At 43.3% G+C, this 12,600-nt stretch overlaps 1 protein-coding gene across 1 annotated transcript in view; it reads right to left on the bottom strand.

Annotated features, from left to right (window-relative positions):
* TTC17 (tetratricopeptide repeat domain 17) overlaps nucleotides 1–12,600 on the bottom strand; it is a 146,669-nt gene that overhangs the window by 41,474 nt on the left and 92,595 nt on the right. Inside the window, exons 19-20 of the mRNA XM_049780704.1 lie at nucleotides 4,584–4,843; nucleotides 2,898–3,051 (exon numbers count right to left, since the gene is read on the bottom strand). Coding sequence (XP_049636661.1) covers nucleotides 2,898–3,051; nucleotides 4,584–4,843 — 414 coding nt within the window. The remainder of the gene's footprint in view (nucleotides 1–2,897; nucleotides 3,052–4,583; nucleotides 4,844–12,600) is intronic.

Raw genomic sequence — 12,600 nt, 5'->3', positions numbered from 1 at the left:
GAATAGTGGTGGAGCAATGAAGTTGGGCCACAGTGTGGAATTAACTATGAAGTGTGGGTACACTTGCTGGGGCTTTAGTAGGGCAGACTTGGCTTGACCCCCTCAAGGGTACCCTAGAGTTTTCAGCATGAGACTGATATACTCATGAATATTAGTGGCTTGGCTTACATGTCTTCCAAGAATAGTGAGTCTATGAAGATGGCCAAAGAGCTGACATGGCAGTGACTGTGGGATGTAACTGTGACTGCCAGGGCTTCTGGACAGAGGAGTTGGGGAAGGCTGCTAACCCTCACTCTGAGAAGATCCCAGAATTTTCAGCCCCCAAAAGTAGGTAGTGCTTTAGAGCAGGGCCTCTGAGCTTAGCTCTTCTAATGATGAACTACACATGACTCTACCATGTGTGGAAGAGAGAATAGCATGCCAATAGCATACCCCTACTTCCCTGGAGGTGGCAACCAGGTAAGTCTCCAAGTACTGTCAATGTTCCTGGGAGGGGAAGGCAAAAGTCACTATGTGGACAAACACTGCTACAGATGATGTGTAGGGGCCAAATGGGAATAATGAAAGTGCGTTATAGAGAACTTTCTCTGTGTTCTGGTCCTGTGCTAATTTAAACCCAGAGCCACAGGAGCCTGGTTTTATTGTGTGTTGCTGAGAGAGATGAAGTGTCCTACCCAGGATCCCCTGGCTAGCAAGTGGCAGTGGATATAGGCTTCCTGTGGACTTTAAATCATCATGACATCTCAAGGGATGAAGGGTTACTGAGAGGGGTCACTGACACCTTTTACTTAGATCAAATCCCAAGGAAAGCAATGAATTAAATCCTGAATGGGAAGAGTTCCCATTGAATTACAATAAAATTGACAGGAATGAGAAATCCTGGTTGATTTAGCCCCTGAGAAATCCCGGTTGACTTAGCCCCTCTTTCACTGCAGAAGTTTACCAAGAGTAGAAACCAAGGTATAGGCATGGCTTTAGACTTAGGTTTCACTAAAACAAAAGTTCAAACTAAACCTACTTTCCTTCCTTTTGTTTTTTTTGTTTTGTTTTGTTTTCTTTGGCCACACCCGGTGATGCTCAGGTGTTATTCCTGGCTCTGTGCTCAGAAATCACTCCTGGCAAGGCTCAGAGGACCATATGAAATGCCAGGAATCAAATCCGGGTCAGCTGCATGCAAGGCAAGCACCCTATGCCCTATACTTTTGCTCCACCCTCTTCTTTTATTTTCCTTTGGGGCCACACCTAGCAGTGCTCAGGATCATATAGGACCAAGGATTGAACCCAGGGCTCCTGCCTGCAAAACACTGACTCCAGCATTTAGAATTTCCCTGAACCAAGACTATTATGATTTTAACAAATAGTAAAGAACTAGTGTTAAGATTCACAATTTGATTTTGCAACCCCCTTTTTTCTTTCCTTCAAACAGAACCACATAACTTGAACCATCTTATTTGGCCTCACAAACTGAGGAAGAAATAATGGAGAGTACCAAGACCAAATAGTCGTATGAAAATTGAGTAGAAATAAAGAATGATCAGACTTAGATACCAAATCCAAGGCCAATGACAACAGAATCGATACCAATCTACAACAAGCTAGATACAGAGGGGACCACTTATACTAGGAGCCCAGGAGGCAAAGGAGGGGGATATGGGATGCATGCTGGGAACAAGGGTAGAGGGAGGACAACATTGGTGGTGGGAATGGCCCTGATTTAATGTCACTATGTACCTAAAATTTTACTGTGAATGATTTGTAATCCACTTTGGTCAAAATAAAAATTATTTAAAGAAAAGATTCATAATAAGGATTTTAGAAATTTATTAGAAAAGGTTATTGACCATTTATAGTAGATGCTAGGGAAAAAAAACTAGTAAAACATCAAAGAGGACTTCCTGACTTTGAGCTTACAGTCCAGTGTGGGAGGCAAACATAACAAAAATCATCACGTGGGGCCAGAGAGATAGTACAGTGGGTAGACCTGGGTTTGATCTTCAGCACCTTACATGGTCCCTGAGCACTGCCAGGAGTAATTCCTGAGCATTGCCAGGTGTGACCCCAAGACAAAAACAACAAAAATAAAATAAAAACCATGGTTATACAAGAAGGTAAGGACTCAAAAGCAGGTATAGGACAACTGTCTATGAGGAGGAAAGAACAACTCCATCTGCCTTGCACTAAGATTCTGGTGTGCAGACAACATACCATATATATGGAACATACTTTCAAACCACTAAAGCATCATAAAGGCATACAAGGCATAGGAACAGCATGTAAGAAGGCACAGAGGTAGACAAGGGGCAGTTTTTTTTTTTTTTTTTGTGGTTTTTGGGTCACACCCGGCAGTGCTCAGGGGTTATTCCTGGCTCCAGGCTCAGAAATTGCTCCTGGCAGGCACGGGGGACCATATGGGGCGCCGGGATTTCGAACCAACCACCTTTGGTCCTGGATAGGCTGCTTGCAAGGCAAACACTGCTGTGCTATCTCTCCGGGCTCTATTTAGAGCATTTTTAACACAAAATCCTCACAATGACCCAGAGAGGGGATGTGATTATCAGGCTTTTTTAGAGATAAGGAAAATGAAGAACAGGGAGGAAAATATGGTAGAATTGGTATCTGAACTGAGGAAGTCTGTCTCCCACTCATGTGCATATTAAATCTGCCTACTGAGACTACTAGAATATCGAAGTTCAAGATGAGAAGACTGAACCAAATAATAATTCATGGTGGGGGGGGGGGGGGAGAGAAGAAGAAGAAGGGGAGAGAGCACTAGAGAGAGAAAGAGAGAAAAAATCAAGTCAATGTCAAAAGAGCAGTTTTATCCTAGAGAAGGGTTTGTTACTCAGCGAGTTTCTCCTGTTATCATTTCTTGACACACGTTACATGCTGGGGTTTACCTTGTGGGCCAGGAGATGCTACCTTCGGGCCAGTGATCTCTAGGTTCCCTTGGTAGCGGTGTGTATTTTCGGCTTGATTTGATTCTACCTTTTCCCCAGGAGTTTTCTTGGGGTCTCCTTTGGGTTTCTTGGCACGTCTGACCTGGAATGTGATCTGGGAAAGAGAAAGTGGCAAGTGAGACCTCGTGACCAACTCTGCTTATGGCTTCAAGACTAACCAGTCCTCAAATCCTTGACCCTGGAATATAGAACCGAGAAGGCCAACTAGGGCAGGGAGTGTGGGGAATGAAGATGCAGAGTGGTGGAGACGTAAGGACACTGGTCAAGAGTCCTGGACACTTTGGTGGTGGAGAGGGGGAGGTAGCTAACAAACAAGAGCACTAACATGGCTTTATGTATGTGCCCAAACCATAATGATAAAAGTTTGCTAAATGAATGGAATGTGAGGTAGGAAGGAGTTTTGAGACATTGGTGGAGGAACGCACACACTGATGTTGGATATGGTGTTGCGACACTGTGTATGTGTATGCCTGAACCATTATTAGTAATTTCTTAATTAAAACAAATATTTTTTTCAAGGCTGGAGAAACAGTGCAGTGAATAAGTCACTGTCATCTGAGCCTGCTAAGTGTATAGCTGAGTGCATAGCTAAGAGTAAACCCTGAGCAGAACTGTGTGTACACATAAACAAAAAACAAAAAAACTCACACATAATCTAAAACCAAATAACAGTCCTTTTGGAATCAAAGAGCTATTACAGGGGTGCTTGCCTTGCACACTCTGACCTGGGTACAATTTCAAATATCACATATGGATCTCAGCATCGCCAGGAGTTAGCCCTGAGCATCTTCAAGTGTGATTCAAAAACCAAACCAAACCACCAACAACAACAATCAAAAAAAAAAAAAAAAAAGAAAGCAAAATGAAAAGAAAAAAAAATGAAAGGAAAAACTTTTTTTTTCATTCAGACATTGTGATTTATAATAGGGTTTCAGGCATATGATGGTCCCACCTCTAATACTACCCCATCATCCCCATTCCTATTCTAGTAACCAAGGTTCCCTCCCTGGTCCCCGACTTGGGTCTTATGTTTTCAATAGTGTTGTGTCTAGTGCTTTAGCTATACAGACTCCTCACCTACTCTACCACAGAGGCACTCATACTGGCCCTTGTCCCTATGTTACTCCCAGGCCTCCTCTGACTGCTTCCCTCCTCCATTTCTCTTTCCTTTGTATTTTTGTTTCTGAAAACTAGAGCCAACAACGAAGCCTTATTAATAAGAGTATTACAAAGCACAGCACCTAAATACTGTGAGAAAATCAAATAAAACAAACACAGTCCTGCCAGTGTTCCCAAGTTCTAGGGGAGATTTAGTTCCTACTGTCTAAATTAAACAAGACAACAACAACAACAACAAAAAACGATTAGTGAAATAAAACCACCACCATGAAGAGTGTGTAGAGGAAGCCAAAAATTAAGGACTCTGAGGAAGGCAGCTATACATCCATGAGTGTTAAGCGGGTTCACACCCCATTCTCATCCTCAGCCTCAAAGTGGAGGGAGTGATACCCAAGCAATAAGATCAGCCTCTTGCAGAGCAATTCCTACATAGAGGTGCGCCAAGGAATGGCGGGAAAGCTGAGGCTTGACCACCCTTTGTAAGAACTGAGCTGGCAAAACTCTCACCCATTCTGTGGCCTCGTCATCTTCACTTCTGCAGTCTCCGAAACAAGAGCTTTTGGCCACTCCATCCTGGGGGTTTTTCTTCAGTACCCGGATGCCCTGCAAGTCCAGACGTTTCCCCTTCATCTCCAGTGCTCCCCCAAAGCCTTCCAGAGGCCAGGCCTGCTGAAATTCATCCACCAAAGCCAGGATCTCTTCAGACATTTTTGTTTCATCTGAATTCTCCATCTCCTCTGAGCCATTGCTCTCTTCAACCACGGTACCTGAAATCCAAGTGTCAGTACTTCATTAAAAATGAGTACAACTCAATCAAGAATGTGCTTCCAACCTGTCCATGAGAAAAGTTTTGGTTCTGCTCGGAGCTCTTCTATAGACCACCTTTAGAGAAAATACCCTTTGGCAATCTCCGAAACTCATAATAAAGCATTCAAGTATCATCCTGGTCACCTAGTTTTAGTCTCAGCCGAGACTATGGCAGCCACTAGCAGGCAGTGGGGGCATGGATCATGCCATTCATGCTGGCGATAGCTATTTTGACAAGATATAAAACACAGATGCCACAGTGAAGTGCATTACATGTTACTTCATATGTAGGACCCTTCAAGCTTTATTCAAATAGTACATAAAATACCACTGTTGATGTCTTGATGGTACAGATTAAGTGGATAATAATCCACATAAATGAAATGAACACCATTATTACCGATTCCACCTGACACCTCCAAGTTTTGCTACTGGTTTACATCGGAAATAACATTATTCTAGTGTAATTGTTTTTCCTAAACTGGTTATGGTTATCAGGGTGCTAATGACTGCTGAGAACTGGGTGGGAGGGTGCCTGAATTGTAAATTGGAGGTCTCAAGTCACTGGATGCTCCCCCACAACTTGGCATCACATGCCCAGCACAAAGTCAGCAGGCTGTAACTGTGTGTGTGTGCATGTGTGTGTGCGTGTGTGTGTGTGTGTGTTTGAACATCACAACCAAATGTAACCAAACATCACAACACAAAGGGAGCAGAATATCTGTCTGTCACTCAGTTCTTATGGGAAAAAAAACAAAGTTTCTCAGAGCAACAACAACCAAACATTCTATCCCAACAATCAATAACATGCCTGTTACTACAGGGAAGTTTATAAAACCCTCTAAATTTTTCTCTATGCTTAAAATAATAAGAAGGTTAGGGAGAAATTAACCCAAGTTTCTGAATAAGATAATGTACTTAAAAAAACTCCCCCCAACTTCTTTTATAGGGGTCACACCTGTAGTGCTCAGGTAAGGATTTCTCCTAGCACTGGGATCAACCCTGAGAGGGCTTGGGGAGCTATGTGGGATACTGAGGATTGAACCTGGGCCAGCTGCATAGAAGGCAAGTTTTCCAATCCCTAAACTTAATATTAATTTTGAATTAATGACTGATTTTGTATTATATGTTGCCTGAAAAGCATCTAAGATATTTGTTGAAAGTTGAGTAAATACAAACACCAACATGAAATAAACTTCCTTTCGTCATATGGGGCTAGTGGGTACCCCGAGAGTTTGGGGCTCAAGGCTCACAAAATGCCAGACTACAAGATTATACTTAAGGCTTTCCTGATCATGTTCTATTAGTAATGCAGGCTTGGTCTATAATTCAGAACATGGTGATAGAAGACCAATGGTGAAAAGCTCATGTCTACACTGACCAGCTCTACAGCTGCTGCAAAGAGCCCATCTTTAAAATACAGTTTTACTCCTTTTGGTCAAGGTAAATTTGGGGCCAGAGATACTGTACAGTGGATAAAGCATTTGCTCTACATGCAGCTGACCCAGGTTCAATCCTGGTATCCCATATGGTATCCCCTCCCTTCCCCAAATACTGTCAGGAGTGATTCCAAAGTGCAGAACCAGGAATAACCCCTGAGCATCACCAGGGATAGCCTCCTTAACAGAATATATCCACTACTATTCCTTTTCAAGTGGGTTGTTTAGTTTTTTGAACCCATCTATCTGCTAGCTTCTATTTCTTCATAATAACAACAATTATTATTAATGGAGCACTAAAACAAGCATAAAGTATAGGGTTGCAAAAGTGTTTCCTTTAGGCTATCTAGATGAAAGTGGTTATTAACCAAATTATGAGGTCAGGAGTAGAAATGTCGGGTGACATTACTTGTGCTTGCTTTCTACTTCTAGCTTGACTTAGCACTATATTCTGGAAGGCCGATACTGTGCCTGACACAAGGCAGGGACACACAGCAAAAAGAATCAACAAATGGAAACTCATGAATGAAGACACTTGTTTAAAAGGATCTGTGCTGGTGATTTAGAACTTTTTTTGGAGGGAGTGGGGTGGTATACCCAGTGGTGCTTACTCCTGGCTCTTCACTCAGGCTTCATTTCACTCAGGGGATCCTACATTGTGCTAGGAATGAAACCCCAGTTGGCTGCATCTGAAGCAAATGCCTACCCACTGTACTGTCTCTTCAGCCCTGATTGAAAACTTTTGAGCTCTAGGATTTGTCAATTTAGCTGGCAATGTATAGTCAAACCATTCTGAATGGTAAACAACAGAAAAGCATCATGTATTTAGGAATTCAGCTTCTCAGTAGCTGGCCTGGGAAAGCAGCCAGACTGGGTTGCTTTAAGGAGCCCAAACAGCAGCTCAGTTAGAACTGCTGCCACCCGACTTCTTTCCAGGGCCTTGTCTCTAAGCATTCTTCATGCTCTTTTAGCTGCTTTCTCTTCCTTCATCTATGGTCACCAGGGGATTTCTTGCTCCTGGTTCTGAGATAAGAAATGGTATGGATAGATTAAGCCAAGACCGAAGATACCAGCTTAAGAAAAAGTGGCTTTTACCAAAGGGACATGATAGGTAACTAATCCTCCAATGTATAGGAAAGAGCTGCATATGACAGTGTGCTTGAAAGCCTCATTTCTTTTATATAGAACAACACATGTTCGTGTCATTTCCAAAGGCTGACACTTTCCTGGGCTCCTACTCTATGGAAATACATAATATTTATAACAGGTTTAGAAAAAGGGGCTTCCACTGATAAAAATGAGTAGCCAAATCAATGACATTGCAGTATTTTTGCTGCAGCCTCCCATTAGGCCTCCTCAGAGAGTTAGAGAACGGGAGTAACAGGGAATAAAGGGAGCCACAGGGAGCTCAGAAAGGAATGATGAGGTGGGAGAGAAGACACACACCTCCATTTATCTCCAGCCTACTAGGTGCCATCTCTATGCTCTAAGACACATAGGTGTGGGTAAGGAGATCATGAACTTGAGAATCTGATCCAGAGGAATCAAGACTACATACATGCTCACATATAAACAATGAGAACATTTAGGCTCTTTCTTCCCCTAGATGAAAAAAAAAAAAAAACAAACCTTTTAATACAATCACAAAGTACTACTTTTCAATTTTTTCAGTGCCAGGGATCCAACTCAGGGCTCTGCAAACATGCAGGGTAAATGCTCCATGATGGTGCTACAGCTCCAGTTTTACAAAACGCTTCTAGGGGAAGAATCCTTGAGCAGGATTCAGACAGAAGTGGGGAACCCTGTAGGACAGGGTAATATATTCTCACCACTCAAGTACACTGACCAGTCTGGGAATCATCAGGCAGGCAAAAGTAGAGGCACAACTGACTTCCAGTTAAACTAGAACAAGTGATGTTGGTGGGAGGTGTTAGTAAATAAATTACTTAAGGAGGGTGGTTATACAGAAGATATATGGTCAAGAAATGACTTTACTGGGGCTGGAGAGAGAGCACAGTGGGTACGGTGTTTGCTTTGCACATGGTTTTGACCCCTGACATTCCATATAGTCACCTGAACACCACTAGGAGTGATTCCTGAGTGCAGTCAGAAGTAAACCCTGAGCACTGATGGGTCTGACCCCCTCATCATGTTTCCCCCGAACAATGGACTGGACTGGAAACATAGCACAGGGGGTAAGGCACTTGCCTTTAGTGCTTCTTAGAGCAGTCAGGATTAAGCCCTGTATAGCCAAAATCATGTCCCCATCCAAAGACAAAAGCACCTTCTTATCAATAAGAACCTAAATCTCTCTAGATCTACAAGCAAAGGACTTCAATGTATAAAGAATCAGCTGTTCTAAATTGAGTCATACTTATGTCACCGACTGAAGCTCTTTAGCAAGGTACCTGACTTCTCTGTCAATTCATTCCTAACTTGGGCACAAATAATAGTGAGAATGTAGCTTAGTAGTAGAAAATCTTGGGGCCGGAGAGATAGCACAGCGGCGTTTGCCTTGTACGCAGCCGACCCAAGACCTAAGGTGGTTGGTTAGAATGCTGGCATCCCATAGGGTCCCTCGTGCCTGCCAGGAACTATTTTTGAGCAGATAGCCAGGAGTAACCCCTGAGCACAGCCGGGTGTGACTCAAAAACCAAAAAAGAAAGTAGCAGAAAATCTTACTGCATGTGTAAGGCTTTGGGCTTGATGACTGGTACTAAGAGAAGAAAAATAGCTTATCTTTGTTCATAGTGTCTATTTGATGTGGTTAACATGTACTTTTGTTTTTGGACCACATGGAGTGATACTCAGGGTTTACTCCTGGAGGGTAGGCTAAAACGTACTTCAAAAATTCCTACGCTCCCTGGTGGTCTAGTGGTTAGGATTCAGTGCTCTCTCTCAAAAATTCTTTTTAGGGGACAGAGTGATAGCACAGCCATCACAGCTTTTGCACTTGGCAGACCCTGGTTCAATCCCTGGCATCTCATATGGTCCTCCGAGCTGGTCAGGAGTAATTTCTAAGTGCAGAGGCAGGAGTAAGACCTGAATACCTGAATATCTGAATACTACTAGTGTGGCTCAAACAGTCAAAAATTCTTTTTGGGGGGCCAGAGAGATAGCATGGAGATAGGGCGTTTGCCTTGCATAAGGATGGTGGTTTGAATCCTGGCATCCCATGTGGTCTCCCGAGCCTGCCAGGAGCGATTTCTGAGTGCAGAGCCAGGAGTAACTCCTGAACGCTGCCAGGTGTGACCCAAAAACCAAAAACCAAAAAAAAAAAAAAAAAAAACAAACTTTTTGGGGGCTGGGACAATAGCACAGTTGGAGGGTGTTTGCCTTGTATGTGGCTGACCTGGGTTTGATCCCCAAATATGGTCCCCTGAGCCTCCCAGAACTGATTCCTGTACACAGAGCCAGGAGTAACCACTGGGCACTGCTGGGTGTGGCCCCAAAACCAAAATAAATGTTCTTTTTGTTGTTGAATTCCTTGAAATAAATTCTGTATGTCTTGCCAAGGAGGCAGATTAGTGGTAGAGCACACACATTGCATGAATGAGGCCAAGTTTGATCCCCAGCACTGAGGAAAAAAAAAGGAAGTAACATCTATTTTTGCCTTTTATTAAAATACTATTCAGGGGCCTGGAGAGATAGCACAGTGGCGTTTGCCTTGCAAGCAGCTGATCCAGGACCAAAGGTGGTTGGTTCGAATCCCGGTGTCCCATGTGGTCCCCCGTGCCTGCCAGGAGCTATTTCTGAGCAGACAGCCAGGAGTAACCCCTGAGCACCGCCGGGTGTAACCCAAAAGCAAAACAAAACAAAAAATACTATTCAGTAGTTAAAAATGGAGTTTTTCTGACTCTCATAGAAGCTTGCTGGTTTGCTGGTATGAACACACTAATTTATATCATGGCAATATCACAATTCTGACTTGTCAATATCCAGGGGAAGGAAGCTGTCCTAGAATTTAAACATAAAGTAAAGTTAGCACCCAGGAGCAATCTAGTTAAAAGTTAGTAAAGAGAACACAGAAGCCAGGAGAACAGAAAGCTGCAACCTGGGCAAGGGAGCAGAGCTCTGGTGCAAAGAGGGATGGGACTCTATGGAGAACAAGATCCAAAAGCCCTGAAGCACTAGGGGGCTGCTTGGTTTCCTGTAGATCCCTACTTAGAAAGGAGGCACGGGGCTTTATTCCAGTGACTTGATAGAAGTGTTCTGAATATTCTAAGTCTTTTTATAGGAGCATAAGAGCAGCTTTTAAGGAATCAAATGCTCCTGAACATTACTATCTCACTGGTGTAGGTCTTGTTTATCCTGCAGCTTCAGAATGGTCTGTTGGGTGTTAGTAGAAAGTACTGATAGTAGAAAAGGACATGAGGTTGAGAGGTGCCATGGGGAGCAGGCCCCCTAAACGTCACTCTCGTTTGGCTGTTAAATGGGAATTTGCTGCTTTAAAGGCCAACGAGAGAATTGATGAAACTCATTTTATAAACCATAGAAATTGAAGGCCACAACTTCTCAGGAATTCTAGCCTACTTCTCTTGGACAACTTCTTTTTTTTTCTTGGATAACTTCTTAAAAAATATATGCAATATCATTTAGAATTAAAAGACAAGATCCTGTGTGAATTCTACCCACAAAGGAAGGCAAATGGCACATCCCCTCACTTTAACACATACTTTTCATACATAGGAATTCAACATGACACAGGATATGATGTGATGTATGAACAGTTCAGTCTGACAGGAGAGATAACATCTAAGTATGAATCCTGTATTAAGTCTGTCTGCACGGACAGTAGAAACAACTTACTGCTTGGAAGCAACTCATATGTTTGGCATGGCAGCCGATACATCACAATTGAGGTAACCTTTGAGTTGGAGATTAGAGATGCTCAGGATTTGTCCATATAAAGCAACAGTTACACAGGGGGCCAATGACAGAGGTTCAAAGCATGAAGGAATTAGAGAGGGATCATGAAAGACCTGAATACCCTGCACTGTGGGGTCCTGGTGGGCAGTATAGCTGGTGATAGAATCACGGTCAAAATGCCTCTTGTAGGGGCTGGAGCAGTGGCACAAACGATAGGGCATCTATCTGCCTTGCATGCGCTAACCTAGGACAGACTGCAGTTTGACCCTCCGGCATCTCATATGGTCCCCCAAGCCAGGAGCGATTTCTGAACGCAAAGCCAGGAATAACCCCTGAGTGTTACCAGATGTGGCCCAAAAAGCAAAAAAAAAAAAAAAAAAGCCTCTTGCTCTACACTGACAGCTTTTTTTTTTTTTTTTTTTTGGTTTTTCGGGCCACACCCATTTGATGCTCAGGGTTACTCCTGGCTAAACACCCACTTGATGCTCAGGTTTACTCCTGGCTAAGCGCTCAGAAACCGCCCCTGGCTTGGGGGGACCATATGGGACGCCAGGGGATCGAACCGCGGTCCTTCCTTGGCTAGTGCTTGCAAGGCAGATACCTTACCTCTAGCGCCACCTTGCCGGCCCCATACATTGACAGCTTTTTAGAAGAAAGTTAGCCACCAACAATTTTAAATGCAGGAGCCTGACTCCACCATATATTATTATTTTATGATGATTACTATTATTTGTGGTTTTTGGGCACAGCCAGCAGTGCTCAGGGTTTACTTACTCCTGGCTCTGCACTCGGAGATTGCTCCTGGCAGGCTTGGAGGACCATATGAGATGCAGGGGATTAAACCTGGGATGGCCACATGCAAGGCAAGTACCCTACCCGCTGTGCTATCTCTCCAGCCCAAATGTGATTTTTTATTTATTTATTTATTTTTAATTTTTATTTATTTATTTTGTTTTTTGGGGGGGCCACACCCGTTTGATGTTCAGGGGTTACTCCTAGCTAAGTGCTCAGAAATTGCCCCTGGCTTGGGGGGACCATATGGGACGCTGGGGGATTGAACCGAGGTCCTTCCTTGGCTAGCGCTTGCAAGGCAGACACCTTATTTCTAGTGCCACCTCACCGGCCCCCAAATGTGATTTTTTTAAACAGTACTTTGGAAACACAAGAAATTCATAAAAGTAGTTGTCTTCTGCTTTTTTAATGTTTTTGTATGGAATGTTTCATGCATGAGTTGGAGTGAAAGATTAGGACTTGTGATAAAGTTCTACTACTGCAAGAGCTTAGACAGAGATGAAGAAAGTCTGAAATCAGGCCCTGGTAGGAGGAACAGATTCAGGAGGTTTAGGGTGAGTAGATGGAGCAGTAATCTGATGAATTGTGTTGTCAATGAGTGAGTAGAAATGTGAGAC

Source organism: Suncus etruscus, chromosome 9, assembly GCF_024139225.1.
Source record: "Suncus etruscus isolate mSunEtr1 chromosome 9, mSunEtr1.pri.cur, whole genome shotgun sequence".
Lineage (NCBI taxonomy): Eukaryota > Metazoa > Chordata > Mammalia > Eulipotyphla > Soricidae > Suncus > Suncus etruscus.
Note: the sequence above shows the minus strand (reverse complement) of the source record. Positions and strands in the feature narration are given on the sequence as shown.